Source organism: Wasmannia auropunctata, unplaced genomic scaffold (assembly GCF_000956235.1).
Source record: "Wasmannia auropunctata unplaced genomic scaffold, wasmannia.A_1.0 LD336026.1, whole genome shotgun sequence".
NCBI classification, from domain to species: Eukaryota; Metazoa; Arthropoda; class Insecta; order Hymenoptera; family Formicidae; genus Wasmannia; species Wasmannia auropunctata.
This window is the reverse complement of record NW_012026864.1, coordinates 146,121-170,591: the sequence shown is the minus strand read 5'-3', so window position 1 is coordinate 170,591 and position 24,471 is coordinate 146,121. Positions and strand designations below refer to the sequence as shown.

At 37.9% G+C, this 24,471-nt stretch overlaps 7 protein-coding genes across 18 annotated transcripts in view; 3 read left to right on the top strand and 4 right to left on the bottom strand.

Moving 5' to 3' along the window:
* Window positions 1–5,298, top strand: part of LOC105452646 (transmembrane protein C9orf91 homolog) — a 9,432-nt gene extending 4,134 nt beyond the window's left edge. For 3 of the 6 annotated variants that reach the window (XM_011693941.1, XM_011693942.1, XM_011693943.1), the window contains exons 5-6: window positions 702–897; window positions 4,098–5,298. In XM_011693941.1, the coding sequence (XP_011692243.1) occupies window positions 702–897; window positions 4,098–4,180 (279 nt within the window). In that variant the 3' untranslated portion in view covers window positions 4,181–5,298. Of the gene's footprint in view, window positions 1–701; window positions 898–3,125; window positions 3,734–4,097 lie in introns of those variants that run through there. The other 3 variants (XM_011693944.1, XR_974764.1, XM_011693946.1) reach the window with 3 other exon arrangements.
* Window positions 3,801–6,576, bottom strand: LOC105452648. Of its 2 annotated transcripts, XM_011693948.1 has the most exons (3): window positions 6,112–6,576; window positions 5,659–5,891; window positions 3,801–4,139 (listed from the first exon to the last, which is right to left on the bottom strand). In XM_011693948.1, the coding sequence occupies exons 1-2, from the start codon at window positions 6,224–6,226 to the stop codon at window positions 5,683–5,685; spliced, it is 324 nt and encodes a 107-aa protein (XP_011692250.1). In that variant the 5' UTR covers window positions 6,227–6,576; the 3' UTR covers window positions 3,801–4,139; window positions 5,659–5,682. The 2 variants fall into 2 exon arrangements, with proteins under 2 accessions (XP_011692250.1, XP_011692249.1); XM_011693947.1 differs by lacking the exon at window positions 3,801–4,139 and having other exon boundaries at window positions 5,459–5,891; window positions 6,112–6,575.
* Window positions 6,577–7,257: 681 nt separating this feature from the next.
* LOC105452645 (40S ribosomal protein S19a-like) lies at window positions 7,258–8,366 on the top strand. Its single transcript, XM_011693940.1, has 3 exons — window positions 7,258–7,394; window positions 7,558–7,628; window positions 7,938–8,366. The coding sequence occupies exons 2-3, from the start codon at window positions 7,558–7,560 to the stop codon at window positions 8,329–8,331; spliced, it is 465 nt and encodes a 154-aa protein (XP_011692242.1). The 5' UTR covers window positions 7,258–7,394; the 3' UTR covers window positions 8,332–8,366.
* Window positions 8,367–8,553: 187 nt separating this feature from the next.
* Window positions 8,554–11,408, bottom strand: LOC105452644 (DNA-(apurinic or apyrimidinic site) lyase). 3 transcript variants are annotated; one of them, XM_011693939.1, is made up of 9 exons: window positions 11,163–11,250; window positions 11,041–11,088; window positions 10,686–10,741; window positions 10,004–10,330; window positions 9,803–9,929; window positions 9,583–9,726; window positions 9,249–9,392; window positions 8,927–9,107; window positions 8,554–8,782 (listed from the first exon to the last, which is right to left on the bottom strand). In XM_011693939.1, the coding sequence occupies exons 3-9, from the start codon at window positions 10,713–10,715 to the stop codon at window positions 8,665–8,667; spliced, it is 1,071 nt and encodes a 356-aa protein (XP_011692241.1). In that variant the 5' UTR covers window positions 10,716–10,741; window positions 11,041–11,088; window positions 11,163–11,250; the 3' UTR covers window positions 8,554–8,664. The 3 variants fall into 3 exon arrangements, with proteins under 3 accessions (XP_011692241.1, XP_011692239.1, XP_011692240.1); XM_011693937.1 differs by lacking the exon at window positions 11,041–11,088 and having other exon boundaries at window positions 11,163–11,408; XM_011693938.1 differs by lacking the exon at window positions 11,163–11,250 and having other exon boundaries at window positions 11,041–11,149.
* A 1,834-nt stretch (window positions 11,409–13,242) lies between these two features.
* On the bottom strand, window positions 13,243–17,397 carry LOC105452643 (zinc finger protein 84-like). Its single transcript, XM_011693935.1, has 9 exons — window positions 16,769–17,397; window positions 16,143–16,606; window positions 15,757–16,035; window positions 15,488–15,677; window positions 15,154–15,396; window positions 14,373–14,588; window positions 13,917–14,261; window positions 13,663–13,832; window positions 13,243–13,579 (listed from the first exon to the last, which is right to left on the bottom strand). The coding sequence occupies exons 1-9, from the start codon at window positions 17,159–17,161 to the stop codon at window positions 13,402–13,404; spliced, it is 2,478 nt and encodes an 825-aa protein (XP_011692237.1). The 5' UTR covers window positions 17,162–17,397; the 3' UTR covers window positions 13,243–13,401.
* A 1,179-nt stretch (window positions 17,398–18,576) lies between these two features.
* Window positions 18,577–24,471, bottom strand: part of LOC105452637 (protein dopey-1 homolog) — a 17,531-nt gene continuing 11,636 nt past the window's right edge. For 2 of the 3 annotated variants that reach the window (XM_011693925.1, XM_011693926.1), the window contains exons 23-26: window positions 24,344–24,355; window positions 23,657–23,824; window positions 23,448–23,559; window positions 18,577–21,518 (exon numbers count right to left, since the gene is read on the bottom strand). In XM_011693925.1, the coding sequence (XP_011692227.1) occupies window positions 21,306–21,518; window positions 23,448–23,559; window positions 23,657–23,824; window positions 24,344–24,355 (505 nt within the window). In that variant the 3' untranslated portion in view covers window positions 18,577–21,305. The remainder of the gene's footprint in view (window positions 21,519–23,447; window positions 23,560–23,656; window positions 23,825–24,343; window positions 24,356–24,471) is intronic. The other variant, XM_011693927.1, reaches the window with a different exon arrangement.
* Window positions 21,733–23,331, top strand: LOC105452636. 2 transcript variants are annotated; one of them, XM_011693924.1, is made up of 3 exons: window positions 21,746–21,789; window positions 21,998–22,103; window positions 22,795–23,331. In XM_011693924.1, the coding sequence occupies exons 2-3, from the start codon at window positions 22,037–22,039 to the stop codon at window positions 23,316–23,318; spliced, it is 591 nt and encodes a 196-aa protein (XP_011692226.1). In that variant the 5' UTR covers window positions 21,746–21,789; window positions 21,998–22,036; the 3' UTR covers window positions 23,319–23,331. The 2 variants fall into 2 exon arrangements, with proteins under 2 accessions (XP_011692225.1, XP_011692226.1); XM_011693923.1 differs by having other exon boundaries at window positions 21,733–22,103.

The window sequence follows — 24,471 nt, the reverse complement described above, 5'->3', positions numbered from 1 at the left end:
TGCCAGCCCGCTCAGAGATGTGTATAAGAGACAGTATATATATATATAATATATATATAGAATATATAGTTGTAGAGCTGGACCATTTTTTTAATCAAGACATTTTTAATTACGCTAAAATCGATGATAGATACGCGGCTTAACATAGGTTTATAGAAATACTAGATAGCGATGCATATAATTTTTATTTTATTTCCATCTACTTCAGCACATTCCGATAAATTGTTTCCTTTAGGAAGCAAATAATACACAAATTTTTAGGGCTAATTTTTATCAAGTCTTCTCATTTATTCTGATATCAGTATTCTCTTTAACAATAATTTTTGATGCCTAATTACATTTAACAATCTTGTTCTTGAAATATATTATATATATAATATTTATAAAGCAAATATATCTGTAAAATGGTGAACAAGTAATTTTTAATTGGTAATAAATAAGCATTTTAACGTAACAACGGAAACACTTTTACGAGAAAACGTTATTAGCATGATGGCAGTCAGAGACATATCATTAGCATATAGACAATTATATTTACGAGCTGTACTGTATTAAAGGATATTATTTATGAATATCAGTTCTCAATATAAATTTTTGAAAATTTCTTGACAGAAAATTGAAAGAGTGGAAGAGAAGCCATACATTACTATTTCGCGTGAAGGCGAAGGGTTGTACTGAATGATGATGGTGTGTGTTGACAGGAACGGGCGGAGTTGCTGTTGCTGAGGTATGCGTCTCGATGGGCACGTCACTTCGTGCGTCGCAGACTTGATCTGGTTATAGACTCGCAGGAACGTGATAGAGGCGTTATGGGTCTGTCTGTACCACCGCGCCATTGTGTCTCCGCCCGTTGCCCTTGTCAATTCATTGAGGACCATCTCAAACACAAGCCGAGAGGCAAGTTGACGTTACGTAAATTCTTTCTAATGCCCGACTTCACTAGATGACTGCCAATGGAGACTGATATCACTTTTAAAAGGGGTCTACTTTAGAGTCTTACGAGATAAAGATCTTGGAGAGAGAAACTATGCTGATGTGTCTCTGACACTTCAAACGACTTAATATTGTACAGTCAGGTTTGTTACGCAATGGTTGAATCAATAGTCATATTTTTGAAATTACGATGTTAATAGATAAGCGCAACGTAATAAATGATAACATCATTGATATAACGGCAGGAAAATCCATTTGTGGTTTTAGTATTGTATTTTTTATAAATTGTATACTATTTTATCATTGCATAGCAGGAATTCATGGAAATCGTTTATGCACCGAACGATTTATATATTGTTTATATATCGTAAAAATATGATATAATGCTATATTTTTTTAAAATTTACATATTTCTATTCGAGTATGTATAATAATCGACTATATATATAACAATTCGAGTATTGATAACAATCGTAAATTTGAGACTGTCTATCTTGTTACGTCACATTCCATATGTTGATAATTATTGAAAAATTAATGCATTCACAATGCATTGATTTTAATGAAATTTTAACGAAAGATATTAGAGTATCATAAAAATTGGTTCTTTATCTGTTATCTAAAATTTCATATATGTGCTTTCTATATATTATTATATTCACGTCGTTTATATCTAGCTTTGCTTTTACTTTGCACTACAATCTTTGAACAAATTTTTTGTGATATTGATATAGATACGTCAATATTGATTTTTTTTTTAAACTTTTCATCCGCACAATTAGCAGTTGCGCTTGATCGTGCCATTAAATAACATGTCAAATTACATGTACACCATTACATGTACATACACGTTATATCGTATACATGTTATAAAAAAAAACTTTGAAGCTTGCAAAATATATATGTGGCATTTTAAAAAGTGCTAAAAATAAAGGAGAAACTTTGTCTCGATCACTTTGCAGATCTTAGATTATTGTGTATCGTTGAAATATTCAGCAAAACGCGTATTACAAGATAAACGACTAAAGTAAACAAAATTGTTCACCATTTTAGAAGGTAAAGCTTGTTTTCCTCGAGCGTACATACAAACGTTATTATTCGTCTTTATTCCTAAGGCACGCACAACTTGTGACTAATATAACTTAATTGAAAGGTTTTGTCACTACTTAAGATTGGGAGAGTCGTCTCTTTGTGGGGAGTAATAGTACTAGTATGATAAGGACTAAACACCGAACGGCACCTATCGTACTCGATATTTTATCGCGTTTATCTTGGGTTCTTTCGGGTTAAAAGAGCCTTTTCGAGCCTTTATTATTACATTTGCCATAGGTCTGAGATAAAGCGTTATAATTCTTTTAATACTATGAGATTTATATTAAAGAACAGGGTATACCGTGCAACATATACATATATTATGGGAGCAGAATCGTCAAATGTGTGTATCGTTTGGAAAAGAAATGATGAATCCCATAAGACAATAAATCTAATGGTTATTTGATGTTAGTGTTTTTAAGAATATTGGGATTTCTTTAGACTAAGCATATTCGCTCTGTTTTCTTTAGTGCAATCGTACGTGTACAATCGTAAAGAGCAAATTGATTACGATAAAATTATTATTCAATTAGAATGGTCAATGTATACGAGATGATTCACTCTCAATTATGTTATAGATACTTCTATCCAAATTACTGACATATTGTAAGCATCACGCGCCGTCGCGTGCCCACGCGCAATTCTAAATACCAAGAGACACGTGGTAGTGTCTCGCGTGTACGATATACACGAGATATCAAATTTGCATATTCGTCACATCCGTCCTAAAAATTTGCATAGATGTAAGCCGTAGTTAAGATGTAATATACTTTTATATTGTGTTTACAGAGAAAGTACTTATTGCAGAATCCACCACAAAAAAAAATTGTAATTGTACAGAACCGCCGATATTCTTATATATACAAACTGTAAAGCACTTTTATATGATTGTTAAAAATGTTGTGGAATAAAAATATATACATATGTCTATTCTTTACCAATGCCGTGTACTTTTGTGTGAAACAGTAAAACGACGATTGAGCGTTAATCTTTTTTTTTTTCATCTTCGTATAGTCTTTCGGAGCTCGTGTTAACTTTTTGTGTAGCATTAATAACTGTGTAACTAACATACTAATCTTGAGGGCATTCCTTGCATGCAGCCGGACGGAAGATGATGAATCTCAGTATATTACCTCATCCGCATATCATCAGCACGTAATAATAATCTCTAATATTATGTAAGTATTACATCAAGCAAGTTTTATATAGCAAGTGTCTTTTACAGCACACTCACACTAGTGAAAGTGAATTTTAATACGGTGAAAAAGATGCACATATTTTTACATTAATGTCAGAACGTCAAACACGACTGAATTTGATTCCATTGTAAATATACTTCTTCAAATTCTAGCACAACTCTATATATTTACTAAACTCGATTGGACTTGACGTACCAGAGTAAAAAATGAATTCTAAATTTACCTGCACTTTGAATGAATGATTTTTTTTCCTTGCACAGTGATATCCAATTTGCTAAGAGGTTTTTGCGTGTTACGTGTTTAACAAGAAGTAACTCTATCGCTATTATTACCTCATTAATTTTATGGCCAGTTATTTTCTGCCTTCGCATGCATGGAAGTTATTTGGAAATTTGCGCATTTAATAACACTTTGACATCATAAAAAAGGAAAAAAGTAATTTTAAAAATTACAATCCTATTTAACTGTCTTTTGTACTATTATACTATTTCGGTATTTTTGGAATTCTTCCGTACAAATTATTTTCTTTTTTTTTTTTCGAGTTTTAAGTACAGGTGAAAGATGCTACTAACATTATATAAACAATTGATTTTTTTATTTGAAACAAATAACACGTATTGAGCAATAATGCTACCAGAGTGTTTAGGTTAAAACGTGCGTATCCTGATGTCGAGGAAATAAAATTTAAGTATTGTCACACATTTGTCTATTAACAAATTTTTGTAGATTCACTAAAATACATTTGTTATATAAAAATTTATAATACGACATATTTGTAAAGGAAGTGATATGTGAGCCATATGTCAGGATACGCATTACATTTGCGTCTTTGTCTCATTAATGTATATTAATCTGTCGACGTGACTTTTTCAGGATACCCACCGGGATTTACGTGGTGCGCCTACCTTAGTGAACCTGCAAACCGATTTGACATGGTACCAAGTTTATCCCACTGAATAGTTTTTGTTCTTATACAAATCGTGTTGATACGAATATCGTACGAATTTATATACATATAGACGGATGAGCTATATCAAAATAAGACGTACCGTTACGTGTACAGAGAGATAGCTATTTACCCGTTAATTTAAACTGCATACCTTTCGTTCGCGTATTTTTTTAGAGTAGCTACGTGAAAGTTGTATTATCAGATTTTATAAGCCTATATATTTTTTATATAACTATATATTCTTTGATATTAGCAATAATTAATCTGTTTTCGAGCTTTCGATCATTTTTTTGTATTATTAATATATTGCTCAGTGGCATATATGCAGTGATTTAGTGATTTAAATTATATATCGGTTAAACCCGTTTGATCTCTCATTCGGAAACTATTCGCGAAAATAAAGAAATAATTTTTTGGAATAGTTGTGCGCACGACACAGTATTATAAGATATAAATTAATCGATATTTATACAATAAAAATATAATATATTTTTGTTGTATAAGATATAATTATGCGAAGATAGCCACATGTGCGCGCGCGCATCGGTAACATACTGTAATCTCTATCATTCGAAGAGTTCTTCAAAAATTTAAAATGAAGAGTGTGTGTTGTTTTGTAAGAAAATTATACATACAAGCTAAAAAAGTATTAAAAAGGTATACGATAAAAATATAAAATAATCTCTCTTTTTTTTTTTAATGATAAGCAATGCAATTTTTGATAACTCTTTGAATAACCGAACTGTACGATTCCTCTCAATTGGGCTACTTCGCATATTTTTAATATATAAAGATAAAGGGAATGTAAGAGTAACTCGTAAGTTTTTACATGCAAGAAGATCAAGAGGAAATCATAAATCTTTATAAATGTTATTCTTCATGATAAATGTGATAGAATATAATTATCAGTAGCATCGTGCTACTGCACAAGTAGCGCTAGATGTTAAGTTGTTACCGTGCCTTGTCATAAATTTCGTTGGGATTGCTCTATGAAATATTATGTACCATTAAATAACGTAAGGACGTATCAATCTGTGTAATCGGTGTACTGTTCAATGTACCAATACATACGAGTACGCGTATGCATATCAATCATGTTAAGAATATAAAGGGATTATTGACCAAGATTTTACCAAGATTTTATCGAGAGATTTCAAATACTTATTATAGACAATATTATAATAATTTAATGTATCTTGTACAGCATCTCAGCGAATGCTTCTTTTTTTTATTCGCAAAATATGAATTAAATTTATTTGTAATGAATTATCAATAACTGAAAATGTATTTTATAGCAGATTGTATTTGTCAACTTATTTTTTACATAGGCAGGTGCTCTAAGAAGGGCATATATAAAATATATATCATTTAAAGATTAACAGTGGCCAAAATTTTTTGGAATAAATTACATAAGTATATCAAAATAGGTTCTCTCTATCCGAGATAATAAATTATTAAAACAATATCCTATATAATAAAATGTACCTCGCGAATATGAATTTATTTCTTCTATGTTACCAGAGCGGCTTGCGCCTGCTGCCTAATGTCATCCGCGAGCCTCTTTATCTCTTCATTATCCACCTGCATTTGTTGTCCCTCCTTCTTCAGAGTACATTCCAGCTGCTTCAACTGCTGCTTGGTATTCAAATAGGTTTTCACTTTTTTGTACATATCTGAGTTACTCGCACCCGTCTGCCCGTCCTTTGTGCACAATTCACCTGAAATTATATTAGCAGGAATACAATCTAACGATTCTTTTGAACGAAATGAATCATCCAGCAATCAGATGCGAATAAAAAGAAAATTAGACTCCAGTTTTTCCACAAGTTCTACTTGCTACGCTTTACGAGAGAGAGAGAGAAAGAGAGAGGACTTTAAAATGCGCGATGTTTTTTTTTTACACAACTGTGATCCAACGTAAATATTACAAATGTTTACTTGTGATTTTAAACGCCACGTCGTCCACCCCAGCTCTGTCGAGATCCTCCAGCATGTGTTCATGGCTTGGCATGTGAGGCCTCGGTGGTAGGCTGTTCTTCTTGTTGGTGAACATCACACCGTGTCACAATAATAAGAATCCAAATGCCTGAGCTTGAGCCTTCGCTTTTTCAATTACTCGGTCTCGTCTTGCTCAGAAATGAGGATCAAAGCTTCGTTTTTTACAAGCTAAACAAGCTGAACTACCTGTATCTGTATACAGGTACGGAAAGTATACAGTACATACAGTATGCACTGAGCATCGAAATCGACGTCAAGTCTCATCAAGTCAAAATACTGTGCAATACTGTGTGTAGCGTGTGTGATAGTCGATAGTCAGCTGTGACTTCGTGATCAGTCGGCAGTCGTCAGAGAGAAACCTGAGAGACGACATGACGGCCGGCCTTTTGCCTGTTACCAGCTGATCGAAATGCCTTCGTGCACTAACGCCCTCTGAAGAAATGGATGTAAACTACATAGCAACATTCACTTTTCTGCACCGCGGGTGTAATACAATTTGTGGTGCGCGTCCGCGCTACATCCATCTTTCGATCAGATTGCTGGGACTCTTTGGGCTCTTTTTATTCTCGAAAAATTGCGCATTCAAAAATTATATTCGTAAAGTTTGCTACAAATTGTAGCCAAATTCCGAGCTGCAAACTTTACGCCAAGAGTTTGCACGGAATTTGGCGACAATTCGAAACACTATAGTGTTTAATTATAACGATATATCGTTTAAATAGGCGCGAGATATTCAACAATTTTATGATTAATTTAAATTACAACGTTCGCGATATCCGGAAAGTGGTCGCATATTAATTACGACAATTTGTATATGATATCATGCTTTAATATATAACATTTAATATGTACTTGTATTAAAATCTTTAATTTAAAAAATATATATAATTAATTTATGTAATATAAAGTTTTGCGAGAAATAGAAAGTAAAAGAAAGAAGGATGTGGCATATACATGTAAGACACGTTTAGCACGGACACGAACCACGTTCTAATGCTATGATTTGATCGACAATGTTGTAAGATAGACGTGGTACGTAGTTCCTTTTTTGAAAACGTGGACGTGGGGCGCTAGTGTACGGAGGAGAATCGGCTCACCCAAAAAGGCGCCGTGGCCTCTCTCACGCTTCTCTCTGACGAAAGAAAGTTTATTGTCAAATACGTATTGTCAAGAACGGTTCCATATTTCCATAGCGAATAGAATACGAAAATTCACATAAAAACGTACGTAATCAGTTTAATAACCCGATTTTATCGGTTATTTTAGTCGTGCATTAATCTAAATGTTTAGAACGTTTACTTACTGCATCAATAATTGCATCTCATCTCCACGTGGTGCCTACATTTCGCATGTTGATCGTTTTATTATATTAAATCTCTTTTCCAGATGCCGTCTGTAACGTTAAAAGACGTAGACCAGCAAAAATTCGTGAAGGCTTTTGCAGCCTTTCTGAAAAAGTGAGTAAGAAATGCAAGTATAATAACGTTTGGAATCTAACCTATAAGTAGAATGAGTATAATTTTAAAATCTAATCTAATTCGCTCTTGCGACTAAATTTAACGTAATTTGTATAATCTATTACTTTTATTAGTTTTTGTTTTTTTCTAAATATTCATTTTCTGTCATTAAACTTTTCGTTTTCATAATAGTTTATAAAAAATTCCCATTTTATACTGAATATTATTTTTGGTCACAGACACGTGCATAAGACAGCTTCAAGATATATGTATAATTGCGATTCGACGTTGCACTCCGTAAAATTTTAGAACCGGCAAGATGCGAGTGCCAGAGTGGGTGGATCTCGTGAAGACGGCCAAGTTCAAGGAGCTGGCGCCCTACGATCCCGACTGGTACTACATCAGGTGTGCGGCCCTGGTGCGTCACATTTATATCCGCAGCCCGATCGGAGTCGGCGCGGTCACGAAGATCTTCGGTGGACGCAAACGCAACGGCACTCATCCCAGCCACTTCTGTCGATCGTCGAGCGGCGTCGCGCGGAAGGCGCTCCAGAGCCTGGAGCAGTTGAAGCTCATCGAGAAGGCGCCCCTCGGCGGACGTAAACTGACCAGTCAGGGACGCAGGGACTTGGATCGCATCGCTGCACAAGTTAAAGCCAAGAGCAAAAAACAGCTTAAGCTTCAAGAGGCGATTGTAATCTAAATAGCCTTTCTTTAATAAAATTAAGAAATGTAAAACCTCTCAGTTCTGTTCATTAGCTATATCCGACTGCATATAATTTTATCGCTCTGACAAGTTTTCATTGGATAATATTCAAGAATTGAGAGTTGAAAATTTGTCAAGATAAAAGTTAAACTATAAGATATATGGATTTAGAAAAATGTTCCACGTGGTATCGCAGAGAATACAAATAAAATACGTATACTTTTTTAAATAAAATAATGTAATTTATATGTTTGCAAGCACACACGAGAAAAGTTTCATTTTGATGTTTTCATACAATGGAACACGTTGAATATTTATTATTATTACAAATTACAAATTGAGGTAAAGTATTACGGGACAATGATCGCTGCCATAAACCTGCTTCCTTATGATATTATCGCACACTTTATTCTTGATTCGTTCTGATGTCAAGAAATAGTCTAGTCGCCTAAATATAAAAAAAATTTTAGATTTAGTAATTTTTTTAAGGTATACAGTATATTTTCAATTATAAAAAATTTGCTATCATATTTGTGTACGATATGCAAATCGTTGATAAAGGAAAAAAATTTAATATAACTCATATACTTACCATCCAATGTTTTTACCACGTGCATTGGCAAAATACGACCAGAACGTATATGCACCCTCGGTGTCCGGATACAACAGTCTGAAGGTATCTGTAAATCCGGCAGCTAAAAAATCTGTCATATCATCTCGTTCTTCTTTAGTAAATCCAGCATTTTTAGTGTTTGTTTTGGGATTTTTTAAATCTGGAAATCAATATTAATAAGTTAACGTTTCCATTCGCGTACTAATTATTGATTAAATGAGTCTAATATTGGTGAATTATTGTTAAACAAGTCTAATATGACACAAAAATTGTATTTATTGTTCTAATATTGATACTGTACCAATTTCTTGATGGGCCACATTCATGTCACCGCATATGATAACAGGTTTCTTTTGATCTAATTCCTGAATATGCTTCTTGAATACTTTATTCCACTCCAATCTTTTCGGCAGCGTCACCAACTTCTGTCCAGCATTTGGCACATCTGTTATAATATATTCTAATAATTATTAAATCCAAGTAATGTTTTTGACAAAATTAGAGATGTATATTTTGTAGAAGATAGATTATATACTTTTAAGAACTATATTAATGTCTACATCACATAATACATTGAGCTGTATATATATTCCAAATTTTTGCAGGACATTTAAGAGATTTATTAAGTAACTTACAAACGTTGATCACGAAAAATTCTGGGAACTCCGCCGTGATCATTCTACCCTCGATGTCAAAAGTGGAATTATTCAAACCATATTTCACAGAAATGGGCTTTTCCTTGCTGAACAAAGCAACTCCACAATAACCGGGCTTTTTACCTATTGAAGCATTGAACATTTATTAACTATACGATTTGTATATGCAGTGTCAAAATTTATTTTTGAATATACTTACTGTCGACAAAATAGTGATTGTATCCTGGTAATTTAATTTCATCTGGCATCTTATCTTTGTCACACTTTGTTTCTTGCAAAGCAAATATATCTGCGTCTTCTTTGGCGATATAATCGATTCCATTTTTCTGATCAAACATAGTAGAAGAATCATTATACAAGTACTATGATATATTACGGAAATGTACTTTAACAACAGTACCTTGATTACAGCCCTTATCCCAGAAACATTCCAAGTACAGATCTTCAGATTATATTTCTTTCCTTCCTCGTTTATCTTTGCACATTCAAAATCTATTTCGTCCAAGTTGGTGTCCGTCTTATTTTGCATTTGCTTGGGTTCATTCTTCGCCTTCTTCGCGGTAGATGCATCAGTGGTTTTATCAGTGCTCTTCGATGCCTTTGAATCGACTTTTACCTTCTTTGGAGCAGGTTCATCATTTGTATCATTCGCGCGTTTCTTATTTAAAGTTCCATTTTCATCTAATTTCTCTGCTTTCTTACCAGGTTTAGCTTTGGGAGACTGAACCTGTTGTCAAGAAAAACTGATGTATAGTCTTTTTGTATTACTTAACAAGAGAAAGTTATGAATATAAATATTTATAATTGATAAACTCATACAATTTATAAATATAAAATTCTTAGCAAATAATATTGTAATTGTGTCACACTTTACACACAAGAGTAATACTTGTATACTTTAAAGTTTATAATTAAAATTTATAGTCATATGTATTGATATTAAAGGATTGATAATCTTTCATTATGAGAGATATCAACAAACTGCATCCATATAAAATCACTACATAATTGTATCGGTTACTTGATTATGCCTATATATATTGACTACATAAGTTAATCATGAATATATAAATTTTTCGTACCTTTGTTTTTGTAAGGCGTTTTCGTGGCATGTTGAAACCTTTGCGAAGAGAGAATACTGCGGAAGATATAAACGGTGTTAATGTCCAATGGCTACCGAATTGTATCAACGCTTCTAAATAATCATTCAACCCAATAAAATCGATATTGCAAGTGGCACACGCTAGAAATGTACGTATTCGTCAATTATTTATAATAAATTGCGCCACTACGATTGAAAGCTCAAATTTCGGTGCTCTCAGTCGCGTCAACGAGAATAATACACGTAAAACTGCAATTGCGTCACAGGTAACATATTACGGTTATTAAAGACATTTCATTATCTGCCCTCAATCGATAAATACATAGCCTAGTCACCTGGCCTAACCGTCTAACCGCTTCTACTTCTCTTCCCGGCTTTTTGACCTACAATACACCCAACCGAATCAAAAGGACGGCGCTGGTTCGCTAATTTTGTAATTATTTCTCTTTTTACAGACCTGAATAATTCTCGTACGAGGAACCGGAAGGGACGTAACGACGCGATTCAGCCTGAACAACTTCAAATTCAGTGCCATCCAGCACTACGTGGCGTACAGCATCCACAAGGGGTCCAAACCGTCTGGCGTCTAAAACTCCCTTCTTGGAAAACAATTTTCAGCGCCACTATGTTGACCACTGCTTACAACAGTCACGACCCGAAAGATGGAAAGAGACACTGTATTAGAATATTTATAGAAATGTTTTTTTTTTAGCATTCGCGTCCCTTTTTGTACATATAAATAAATAACAGTAAATTGTTAAAAAAGTTAAATATACTATATATATAATGCTAAATATTATTTCTGATATCTCTAATGCAAAATTTCTTTCTATATTTTATGTTTTAAGCTTCTAAATTTTATTTTATATTTAGATTTTTTAAATCAGTTATTTAAATTCGACAAAACAATTTACTATTAACTTGCTGATATGAAATTTGAAGTGGCAAAATGCTGACTGCATCAGATATCATTTCGCTGCCATCAGCACTATTACTGCTAATATCAACTTCTCTACAATCTTTTATCTAAGATAAATTCAAATATTAAAGGTATTTTCTGGAAGCATAAATACAGAAGAATAGAATAATAGAAGTTACAAATTTTCTTTTAAATAGCTTATATTTTACAAGAGAGTCACAGGAATAGGATTATTGTCGCGCGAGTTGCCTTTTCAGAAAAGATCATTCAAATAATTATTTTAGAATTATTGCAGCAATAGTAACGATTATCTAACGTTATTAATTTGTTAGATATTTATAATTCGCTAATATAACTACGAAACGTATGTACCTAATTCATTCTAATTCAATTTCATTAGTGACGTAATTCGTGAAAAGCGAAAATCATCGTAAATTGATTTACAGATTATGTATATGAAAGAGTGAGATATTAAATTATAATATAATAAATACAATACAATAAAATTCAATTACTGGTACGTTGAAGATGCAGTAAATTCGCTTTGGCCAATAATGACTCAGATTTTAAATGGCATATACAGAATAATCGCATAAAAATATTTCCGGGCCGGGGATCAGAAATATTTTTCAGTAATAGTTTATTGTAAATCAAGTATATATAAAATAAACTTATAAAGATTGTACACTTAAATTACGCGGCACCGCGCTGTCGGCCAGAAACGCCCGCGACTCTTCGCTCGTCGTCGCGACGACGGCGATCTTTCGGTATTCTCGAAGAGAAACTTTAAACCTTGTATCGCAGGGCAATCACAACAGTGGGACCAGGTAGAACCATGACACGAAATAGGACGTCAACATGCATGCACGAAACGTTGCTTACAAGGGAATGCATCTTAACGCGAATTAAACATCCTGGAATCCTCGATACCATCCTCCCCCCCCCCCTGATATCGTGTCGTTGGCGATATCGAGGAGCTGTATAAAACGCAAGATAACTCAACAATGGCCTTGTAAAATCGAATACGCGTCATTCGCGGTGAGCGAATATACGGGGAACGTTTCTAAAATGGTCGTGGATCTAGAATATAATCGAGATTTTTCAGGACTCCCATTTACTGTAACTACATTTAATTATTAATATTTCGAGAGAAATGTACACGATTAAATCTAAAATATATAAATATTATACAAATTGCGCGATTAAATTTCTATCGTCGCTAGTCGTTGCTTCACGTGACCGTCCGAACGTTTCGATTCTCGCGCCTGAGATCCGCCTTATTTGTTATTTTAGGATTATTTTTTTTTCCCCCAAAAGCGAGATCTCCCGAATAAGATCTTTTGCTAATTGTTCGTATAATTGTCGTAAAACAAAGCACTTGTACAGGCACGTTCAGTGTAAGTACTAAATATCAATAGCCTCGCGTAACAAACACTTCAACGTTGTACGTCTGCAGTTATGCAATAGAAAAGTCCTCAAGGCCAATTAACAGCCGGAAATCGACACAATATGTATAGACTGTACATATCGTACATGTACAGTATATGGGTCGTATATATACATACATACAACATACATACATACATATATATATATATATATATATGTGTGTGTGTGTGTGTGTGTGTGTGTGTGTGTGTGTGTGTGTATGTATATATACCACACATGCATTTCACCCTGTACAATCTATAAACAGAATTCTCTCTCATACGTAATACGAGGCACATGTGATATCATTTCGATCTGTCCACTTCGTTCAACGTGATCCAAACGACCTTCATTTCTCGGGCTCGTCGGGATGCTCTGTCTTGATATGATGAGTAAACGTGTACTGCGTCGTGAAGCGTTTCTTACAATAAGGGCACTGATATGGCATCACGGGGTGTGCAGATCTCAAATGCGCTACGGCTAGCTCCCTCGACACGAACGGTGATTGGCACACACCGCACCGATATCTAAAAAAAAAAAAAAAGATAATAAGTGCATAGGATTAAACTTTTCAGGATAAAACACAAAATTTCTCGAGACATCTCTTTACCCGCTAGAAGTTTTAATGAGGGTCCGTTTGAGAGGCGGAGGTGTACTCTGCTCGTTGATTTCAACCTTTGGCTCGATCGGAGATACGGTGTATTCCAGCAGTGCCTCCGGTTGTAATTTTGGCATCAATTCGTCGTCCGCTTTGGCTACTTTAATCTCGTGTGTCTGCGCCTAAGAACGTAACGTTACCACATAATATATGATGCCGCTACTGAACACTGAAGTTATGGGGTAATATCATGTCCCATTGCGTACCGTATTACCGCGCATGTACTCGGCATGCATTTTCATGTGGGCGTTTCGTGACTGCGAGCTCGCGAAAGTCGCGTCACATTTGGAGCACTGGTACGTCTTGTTGCTGACGTAGGGCGACGTCTTCTGCCGAGACTTCACGGCGGCTTTCTTTCCGAACAGTGCTCCGCCCGTGCATTGGTGGGCGAGTAGCGAGACTTCTTTGAAAAAGATTTTATTACACTTCGCACAGTGATAGGTTTTATCCACCGTGTGCGTCTTTTGATGCGTCATATCCATGAATGATTTGTTGCTAACAGCGGACGTGTACAGTGAGGCGTTATCGAGCGTTAGGCGTTTATGACAAGCCTACCGAGCAAGGAGGTAGTTCGAGTTTAAAAAAAAATGCAACGACAATGAACGGATAATAATATTGTAACAACATGTCTTCCCGGTGGGGAGGGGAGAGAAGGGACTTACCTCGTGCTTCAAGAGCTGCGACTGTTCCTTAAACGTTTTTTTACATATACTACATTTGTGGCAATAATTTTCGTGTGTTTCGAGATGCGTTAACATTGTCGTGTGATCGCTGAACCATTGCAAGCAAATGCCGCATCTCGCCACGTTTTTGTTCCCACCGGAAATGTGTTTCGCCAGGGATTCGTCGTCTATCGGGACATCGTTCTTCTCCATTATCTACGTGTAAAAAGAATCACGCAACATAAATCAGGAATTCAAAATCTGTTGTAGCGACAAATTAAATCTCTGATACTGCAAATAATAGGAAAACGCAATCAACTTTCGCAATTTTATCGCGACTGGTGGGCATTTTTATCCTTTTTTTTTTGTATACTTGCTACATCAAAATCCTGTTTTAATAAAATTATATTATTCCCTAATTTTTTAAATCCAATACGTATTTCATTACATGTAACAAACAAAAAAAGGATATGATATTAATAATAAATCCAAATGCGTTCTATGCTTATTTTCGCTACAATTCTCTCATGATAATTTTCAACCGCAGATTACGATGAATTAAACGATTAGCTTTGCTTCAAAAGATGGGGTGTAGGATTGCTAAAAGTGGCAAGAGTGAATATCCGGGTTCGATTCCGAGTCCCATTATAGGAAGCATTTGATAATGGACAAATGCTTAGAAATAAGTAGACAAATTTAAGATGATAAATACAAACAGGTCTGTGTTATTACGAGCCAAATAAACGATAATCCATAATCAAGAAGTGAGATCGGAACAAACCTCGGAGTAGGATTTCTTGGTACCGCGGGTCATAGCGTCTCTCGCTTCCCTCGCCTCCCTCTCGGCGTTCAAGGCCTCCTCTTGCTCGACTGCCGACAAGACTGGCGATTCATTGTGCTCGGCTATTTTGTGTCCCGCAAGGCGTATAAAAAGTCCGAATGACCGGCCGCAAATGTCGCACTTGTGCTTCTTCGGTTCGTGAGTGCGCATGTGATTCGACAGTGCGCTCTGCTGGGTACAAACCTGCAACAATAGACAATACAGAGATCGTCAGAGGATGTAAAACACGTAGAACTTTTCAATATTTAATATACGTAATTGCGACTTCATATACCTTCCCGCAAGTGGGACACGTGAGAAGCTTCACATTATCGTAATATTGTTCGTCTCGTTTAATCTCTCTGGTTCGTTCATCCGTTTTCGCCATCAGGGATTCCAAAGATTTCGACAATTTCGGCATCACCGCCGAGTACGCTTGATGCAACTGAACGTGTTTTTGATAAGATTCTAGCTTAGGGAAGAATCTGAAAATCGAATACACGTTTAAAATACTGAGAGAAGCTGCCTGTGAAGGTAAATAGGTCCCTCGCGATCGCAAATTACCTATTGCATAATGAACACCACGTGTTACTTCCGATCTCGGTCAATTCGGCTACATGATCGCGCAGCCTGTGCTGCTTGAGCATTTCCCAGCTTACGAACTGCCGGTCGCACTGATCACAATCGTATAAGTTTTCCGTGAAGTCCAGCTTGACCTTCAAATGACTGTTGGCCTCGTGTCTCGCCAAGACCTCGACGGAGTCGAAGGACGCGGAGCACTTTCTACAAGTATATATACGCGGGCAGTGCAATTGCATGTGCTTCATCAGGCTGTCCTTCGTCCTGGAAAACGACGAAAATTTTTGTTATCGAACGACGATCGACGACGGATCCCGGGGGAAAAACGATCGCCGGAAGCACCGGCGGCGAGTAAAGGGAGAGTTACTCACTTGTAATAATTGTTGCAGGGCGCGCACCACCATTCCGAAGTTAGCTTCGCTCTAGATTGCAGCTTCTGGTGATTGTTCTTCGTCAGATTGCCGGTCAGCACCTGTTCCAGAATACTGGTTCGTTTGTCCTCCTTCTTGGCCTGATAATCCGGTTTAGGGGCTCTCGCCCCTTCCATGTCGGGAATGGATTCCGTTTGAATGTCCATGCCGAACATCTCCGACAGTTTGCGCTTCTTGTTCAGCGGCTCGCAAACGGCAGATTCGGCGCTCAAAATCGACTCCATCGTGCTCATCTCCTTGATCTCCACCTCGCACGGCAACTCGGACAGGGCTTCCATGCAGACGTTCTGGAGATGGTCCTGATTGACTTGATTGATCGGCATCGCCGAGTCGTCGTACGGCAGGGCGGCTGATAGAGGAACCAGCGGCGGTGGTGCTCTGGACTTCTCCTTGCAGAGCTGTACCTGGCGTGTTTTCGAAATAGCAACGATTGAGAGAGAAAGTCCACTTGGAAGAGTGAAATCTACCGGTTGATTGTTTACATTGATTGTTTACATTTACAATGACAAGAGAATTTACGGGATTTACGCGTTTTCCCGCGAGAAAATATGTTCCGCTCGACAAACCTGGCACGGGTCCGACGAGTTCCTCATCGCGTTGAGGAATATCTGGGCGGACTCCGTCTGCTTGTACCTCAGCAACACGTCGTGCATGCTCCTGAAGACGTTGAGACAGTACTCCCGGAACTCGTACACGTCGTCCAGCCTGGCCGCGCAAAACTGGCAGATCTGCTTCGGCAGCGGGTCGGTCTTGTACACGAGCACGGGCAGGCAGGCGCGCAACTTCTGCGCCACCCTGCGCTGCAGACCCTCGTCGCCGAAGATCGGCAGCATCTCGTTCCTCTCCTCCGAGCAGAGCCGGCAGACCTTGTCCCACTTGTCGCCCGTGCCCATCGTCGCCGCGTAGAGACTCGCGTTCATCGCGGGGAGGGAGCGCGCCGTTCTTGCCCGTCCGTCCATCCGCCTCGCCGAGATTGGCGAGATTCCGTGATTCCGCGCGCCGTGAATTAGGTTAGCCGCACGACGGACGTCGCGCCGCGCGCGACGCTGGCACGGCCTGGCCGGAGCGCGGCGTTGACGCGGGCATGCCCTGCCCGACGTTCGCGCGAGACACCTGGCCGTGAGAAGACGGTGAGCTCGGGGTGAAGACTGAAGACGCGACGAGGAAACGCGCACCTGGTTCCGCCGCCGCGGGGGGAGGGGAGGGGTGGCGGGGAGGGAAGGAGAATCGAGCGGAGATCAGCGAGAAGACTTTGACGCGCTTTCACCTTCCTCGCTCGCGCGCGGAGGACCTTCACAGCCTTGCTCAACCGACTCAGCCTTCGCGGTGACGGAGCTCTGTGCGAACCGGTTCCCCCGCGTGTGCCGCGTGCGCGCACGCTCGCTCGCTCGCTCGTCGTTCACCGTCGTCCCACGGACATCCCGTCCCGGAGGTAAACCAAGTGCTGGCGTCGTCGTCGTCGTCGTCGTCGTCGTAGCGCTCGCGGGCTCAGGGCTGCCGTTTGCATCAGGTCTCGCCACGCGCCATGCATGCGGGCGGACGCCAGCCACGCCAACTCTTCGGCTTCGGCAGCCTCTTTCGAGCTCTCCTGACTCAACTTCTTCCACACGTCCTTCCCTCCTTCGTTCTCAGCTCTTTCTCTCTCTCTCTCGCCTCTCCTTGTCACCGCTCGGGCCCCGAACCTACTCGAATCAGAGCCGCGGGACCTGGGTGGCTGGTGGGACCACGCGCCACGCGGCGGACGAGCGAGAGAGAGCAGCGCGGCCAAATGGGACGCCTTCGATCGCACGATTCACGACGACGGTCGTCTTGATATCGTGACGTCAACGACGACAGATCGAGACGAGATGATTCTTATGATTTTCTCAACGAGGTCGATGGGCAAGCCGCCCGTCTTACGACCTAGAATGTGACCTTCACCTAGTGCCGTCTTCCGGAGTCCCGACTGTTTCGACGGCGTATCTCTTCCGGATTCCCATCTATTTACCTTCCGCAATCTGCATTGACTCGATTCCCGAGGTTTCGCCGAATAAGGTTTCCCCCATTAAAATTTTCGTGCTTTTCCGGGAAATTTTCTCACCTCGGGTGGCACCATTCAAGATGGTCGATGCGGCTATTGAAGGCTAGTATTATGTATTTGTCATATGACAACAAATGTAATGATGACCCGAAAAGACTTGAAGATCTTTCAGCTTCATAGCTTCATTCAGTTTCTTCACTTGGTTTCTCTCTCACGCGGGTTTTTGAAGGCAATTACTGTTAAAAAAAGGAAAGGACACCTTGCATGATCTTGCATATAATTATATACACTTTACAGTCGCTTCTGTTAAAAAAAAAAAACTTATTTACATCGATACCGATTTATAAACTCTTATTTTTCTTGGAGTGTATAATCTTTATTTCTTTCAACATAACGAATTAATGGTAAAAGCGGGCGCACTGCTCAAAATCGCAGTGATTTACAGTATCTGTCGAATATTTGTTACATAAAACGACATAACTTCGGTACATAAATATATTACTTCTCCGACATAGCTATACTTCAACTAATCTGTTGGTCTGTGAGTCAGAAAGGTGTTCTCGTAGTTGGACTATCCTAACTCGCAGACCGCGCAGACCGTCGTATGAAAAAAAAAGACGTTAATTCGTAGAAAAATTAAACATACTAAAATCGTATCGCCGACTGCTCGTACACAACTAACGCGTATAATATATATAAATATACATAACTGGATTATAAATATCTTCTTTTATGTTCAATAAACAATAGATCCTTGCACAAGCCCTTTTTTTTTACTAAAGCAATAAAATGAACTTGTACTACCTCGACGATTTTAGCCGCCCGGGTAGTAAACTTCGGTCTAAATATTGCCTTACATAAACCAAACATTATTCTCTTAGAAATTAATTAATTTCGCTCTGTAATGATAGCAACGCAAGACACAACGAAGTTAATCGATTTATCGAGCTAGAGTGTCTAATAATTTGACGTTACGTTTGCTGTACATTGTATATGTGACTTGCAGGCTCGCACGGTTTCCAAATGCGTTTGCATATAAAAAAATAAATCCGCTGTGTAAGCCGTCGATTTTTTTGCTTTATATTAGAGTACATACAAGTCACGCGATATACATAAATTTGTAATATAAATTTATAATGTTGATATTATGTATAGAAATAAATATATACAATATATAAATTTATAGTATAAATTTTACATTAAGCACTCATTGGCATGTCATTTATATTATTGACAAAAAATATCTACCAACGTGTGAACGTAATTCCGTCATATATCATATTGGTTTGTTTATTGACCACAAAATTGAAGGGAGAAAATTACTTAATTCAATTACTGATTAAAAAAAAAAACACTTCAGTAAAAAGGGAGGGATATGTCTTTAGCAACGTATAATTTTTTAGAGCTCATTTGCCAAAAGTAGTAACAATATGCGTTTTAACAGACGTCCGGTGCAACTTTAAAATTTGTATTGAGCAAAATAGACAATACACTTTTGTCGTCATATATCCCAATATTATCTTTAAGTTTTCTTCATTTTTTTTTAGTTCCTAATTGTGTGCAGAAGCTTGTACGGATACGTCGCGTACGCTGGATCAAGTAGATATTCTTTTGGTATTAGATTCTTTCTCAATACATACGAAACTAATTTCTCATAAAAATATAACATCTTATCTCAAGCACGCGTCATTTATACGGCGTATATATATATAATGCTGCATTATGTAGTATTAATTGATCGGTTCACATAGAAAGTCGGTTATTAAAATAAAGAGCGTTTGAGACGATATTTTTAACGTTTAGATAATTAAGACAGGGCTGCGTTCAGGAATTCACGGTATTATCGTTTTATCCTTGTTATGCCGAATGTGTAAATAATCGTATCGATAAAATGATATCTAGATGCAATGCCTAGGTGAAATTTCTGAACGTAGCCCAGAAGTTCACAAGTCTTCACGATATACGCTTCCCTGGTTGGATTCAAAAAGTCCAAAAGTGAGTGATAACGCTGCCGTGATAACGCGGCGAAAGGCAGATTACGTTTCCATCAAGCGATGACGCATGCGAGAACTATTACAGGTACAAAACATAACCGGATCTCCGTCTCACTCCGTGCGTTCACGTGTCTTCACTCCGCCCGCCTGGAGCTTCACCGTGAAACCTCATGAACTTCCACATCCTATATATATATATATAATCAATATCTACACACTTCGTATTACAAACGGGGCGTTAATTGAATTTTTTTATATCTCCGGTTATTAATTTTTCGCTGCCGGCGTTTCAGAGCGGCGTTTACTGCTCGGATCTGCGAAGAAACTTCCTGCGGCCTGTCATTTTAAGTTGACGCGGGGTTTTAAAGGGGAAAAAAAAAGAAATTAAACTATCGGCGGGAAAAGTTACGATGGATGCGTTTGTATGTGCCAGAAAGTAGCGGGAAGACCTTGTTCCGTATAAATATTATGTTACACTGTACACGCTCTTATACAATTTTACAACGGCAGGCCAACGAGCGAGTTTAGCTTGCTCCATTGTACATGATGATAACTATTCACAACCGAATGAGGAGACAGGTCGAAAGCTTAATCAATAAAAAACCAGTGATGGAAAGCGTCGAGTGTTATTTTACGCGCCCCAGATTCACATTCCAGATTTTGAACTATAAAAGAAATTTCCCATTTCGTTCACGATCGATGTGTCTGCGAGGGGATTAATATAGCTCTCGACATAGCCTTTCTTTTATCTTGTGCGACTAAAATTCGTTCTCAAATTTATCGTACTTATCATCGATACGGAATACAAATCCTTTTTCCTTTTCGTTTTTATTTGCTGGTCAAGTGAACGCTTCGAGACGAGAAGAAAACAGGAGAGCAGGTGGCGCGTTTCCTGGATGCCTGTATTCTAATTGTGCTACATTTATACAATGTAGTATTTACGTATAGAATTATAAGTGCGGCGAATCTCCGTGATATTTTGCATACATTCTTTGTTTTTATAAATATATCAAAGGATAAAGTGTCTTAACGACATATCTCTTCCCGATGTGAATAAATATTATTTATATAGCTTCCCTAGCGTCCTTACTATCTCGCTGGCATGGCCGGCATTTTCTCAAGGAAGTCCTGCTCGATTACAGTCTCCAGTTGCGTGTTATTTATCGGCACGTACGTGTCGCACGTGGCGCGACGGCTAAGGCTCGAAAAGAAATTATGCAGATCTTGCAAAGAGCGAACGTTATTCGACGTCAGTAGAAGCTCCCCCGGATTCCTCTTTGGCGGTGGACCTTCCGGCTTGAACTGTAAAAAGAGATCAGTATAAATTTTAAGAAAGAATAAAAAAGGAAAAATCCTTGTTTGATATGTGATTCAGAAGCAACATGAAACGATGCAAAAATATGAAAAATTGCGTTCGTATAGCGCCGAAATGTTGCACAACACTGCTCGAGACCGTGCATTGGCTTAGTTGCAAAAACGAACGCATATATATGTAATTTCTCACGGTACTAAAATAAAATAAGTATTTCAGTGTTGCTGACAGCGCGTCACATTAAGTTCCTGTGATTTTCTCGTAATACATCTATCAATTATAGCAAACGTTAGATTTGGATAACTGTAATAGAAATTTTTACGCTTCTCGGAAATTAAGATTAAAATGTATTAGCAACAAAGATTGAATTAAGTGAAATTTTTTAGCAGCAATAGTCTTTAAGTGGAACCGATATAAGAGCAGAGTCATAGCGATAATTGAGACTATTTGTACGATTTGATTCTAATAGTGTACATCGAGTTTGTCAACGGTCCGTGCAGAGACGATCATGGCGATGGCCTGGCTGAAAATCTTATTTTATTACATTCTGTGTACTGTAATAGTTATTACTGCACGTGAGTACTAAAGCAACATCATTTAAAAGACACGATTTCATATTTCATTCTCTTTTTTTAAACTAAAATACAGACTTATATAAAGTATTTTTCTCTTTTTCTCAATTTTCTTGTTAATTCTTGCACTTTCTTTTATTTATATAAGATTGATATAAACGTTTAATTTAAAAGTTACGTTGCTTCTCAACAATTTTATAAAAGAAAAATCAATTAAGAATTTATTAGAAATAAAAAGATAAGGTAAGGAATAATTCTAAATCGTCTATTTATCTACAAATATAAAATATAACATAAATATCCATCTTTTTTATTAATGGTAATTAAATTCTATATGCTCTACATGGTCTCAATTTAAGTTAATTGATGCTAATTATGAGAACAAATATTAATGAAGAGATAGCTACGCGCAGATAAGACAGCCTTTCATATGGAATTAATTTAATTAATTAAATTTCCTTTTAATAAAAAAAAACATTAAATTTTTGTTCTATGTTTAAACCGAGTCTTTAAAATAATAGGCAAATAAAAATGTTTAACATTAAACAAGAAGAGATTCATGAAACATCGATACAATGATTCCATCTTCTTATCCATTTACTTAAATAAATAAAAACAATTTTCTTCATATTTTACTAACGTGCATATACAATTAACGAATATTGCGATAATTTAATTATTGTATTTATCACAGAGTACACGAGCGACTCCGAGTACAACGATTTTGACTTCTACGAGGATTTGTCAGCGGATCGCTCAAAAGGTTTCAATAAAAAATACAACAGTGTCGCGCAGGACGATTTTTACATTGCAAACGATTTCGACGACACGGAAAATCAGAATCACGGCATGCGTCCTGGGTCGAATTACGCCGTTTTTGGAAACAATATCGGTCCTTTTGAGAGAGATCCTTTCGACAAGCAATTCAACTGGTATAAATTGTCCGAGAAAGTTTACAGATACACGAAGCACCGAATTCCCGGGTACGACTACGACGAGTTCGATTACATGCGTTCGAGGAATGTTGAGTGCGACAACAGATCGATCTGGACGCATTGTCTTTGCCAATTCACGTGCTCGAAGCCGGACGTAGTAGACTGTTACACGCCGTGCAGAAGCGGATGCGAGTGCAAGGAGGAGTACGTTTTTGATGAGAAAGCGCAGAGATGCCTGTTACCCGAGGAATGCTCGACGGACGATTACAATTACAATTATTAAAACTTTATATTTACGCTCTCGCTCTCGTTAAATCACTCCTCCTCACGGTCGCGGGAAATAAAATCGATAATTGCGCCATAAATAATTTCCCGTGTTTACACGAAAGCAAGATCAATTGTAGTAGCTCACCTTACTGTCCATCAATTTCGCTATTCTCGTAATATGCGGCACAAAGTCCGAGGATGAATTGTTGTTATCCATGCAGCCTGCCGCCGCGTCCCCGACGAACGCCCATTTGTACCTGCGAACGAGCGGGACAATGCGGATTATCGCGGAACGAAATATGTAGGCGCTCTACTTTAAAATATTTCTCTCTCTCTCTCTCTCTCTCCGCTTACATTTGAAACTGTGGTAATCTATGCGCGGGCAACAGCAACGCGAGGTCTAGCAGCTTGGCGGCGGCCAGCTGCAGCTGCAACCAGTGAGGATGCCCGTGCGCCTGAAGTCCGTTGCTGGCGTTAACCGCCCACGACGAGTCCAGAGCCGACAGCAGTTTGATGTGCGAGCTGCGCGCAGAGAAATGCAAATGTGCCATTTGTATCGGTCAGCGGATGACAGAGTGCGAACAATTCCTTAGAAATCGTAATTCACTCGTCCAAGATATGAACAATACACAATTTCCCCGTAGAGTTCGGGCAACGAGATACAAGATTGTTATTAGTAATACCCTTCGACATTCGACATGCTCGACACAGTGGTGTAAAGTTTTTCTTTCGTGCTCCCAATTATTTTAAATATTTGTACTTATAACTATTTTTTTTTTTTTTAGTTTTTTTCGCAGTAAATACCTGCCTCTAGTCTTTTCCAGTATTTATCTGTTTTGAAATATATCTTATCATATTCGAAATTGAAAGTTTGTATAATGTAGAAATAATTTTGTACGCGTTTGTTCTAAATGTTTTACTCCCAGGCGCCGAAACTAGAGTATCCTTTACATCACTGTACTCGAGTATCCTTACGACATTAATAGTATGCATGAACGCGTGCAGTATGTACGTCGAATATGCATTGAACCATCGAGTTACCTGCTATGACGACTGCCGTCCCAACACCATTCAAGTTACGGAGGCACCACAAATCCCATCAAATCGCGAAGATGCCGAAACAGAGCCAAAAAACAGTACGATATTAGATAGTATCCATGTTAGTGGGG

Coding starts and splice junctions, on each gene's coding strand:
- LOC105452648 (XM_011693948.1), bottom strand. CDS start 6,226: ATGTTCACCAACAAGAAGAACAGCCTACCACCGAGGCCTCACATGCCA. Junction 5,892..6,111: donor CGTGGCGTTTAAAATCACAA/GTAAACATTTGT, acceptor ATATAATTTCAG/GTGAATTGTGCACAAAGGAC.
- LOC105452645 (XM_011693940.1), top strand. CDS start 7,558: ATGCCGTCTGTAACGTTAAAAGACGTAGACCAGCAAAAATTCGTGAAG. Junction 7,629..7,937: donor TTTGCAGCCTTTCTGAAAAA/GTGAGTAAGAAA, acceptor GTAAAATTTTAG/AACCGGCAAGATGCGAGTGC.
- LOC105452644 (XM_011693937.1), bottom strand. CDS start 10,715: ATGCCACGAAAACGCCTTACAAAAACAAAG. Junction 9,930..10,003: donor GGATAAGGGCTGTAATCAAG/GTACTGTTGTTA, acceptor ATGTTTGATCAG/AAAAATGGAATCGATTATAT. Junction 8,783..8,926: donor CGTGGTAAAAACATTGGATG/GTAAGTATATGA, acceptor TTTTATATTTAG/GCGACTAGACTATTTCTTGA.
- LOC105452643 (XM_011693935.1), bottom strand. CDS start 17,161: ATGGACGGACGGGCAAGAACGGCGCGCTCCCTCCCCGCGATGAACGCG. Junction 13,833..13,916: donor AGTACATGCGCGGTAATACG/GTACGCAATGGG, acceptor TTACGTTCTTAG/GCGCAGACACACGAGATTAA. Junction 13,580..13,662: donor CTCATTAAAACTTCTAGCGG/GTAAAGAGATGT, acceptor TTTTTTTTTTAG/ATATCGGTGCGGTGTGTGCC.
- LOC105452636 (XM_011693923.1), top strand. CDS start 22,037: ATGGCGATGGCCTGGCTGAAAATCTTATTTTATTACATTCTGTGTACT. Junction 22,104..22,794: donor TGTAATAGTTATTACTGCAC/GTGAGTACTAAA, acceptor TATTTATCACAG/AGTACACGAGCGACTCCGAG.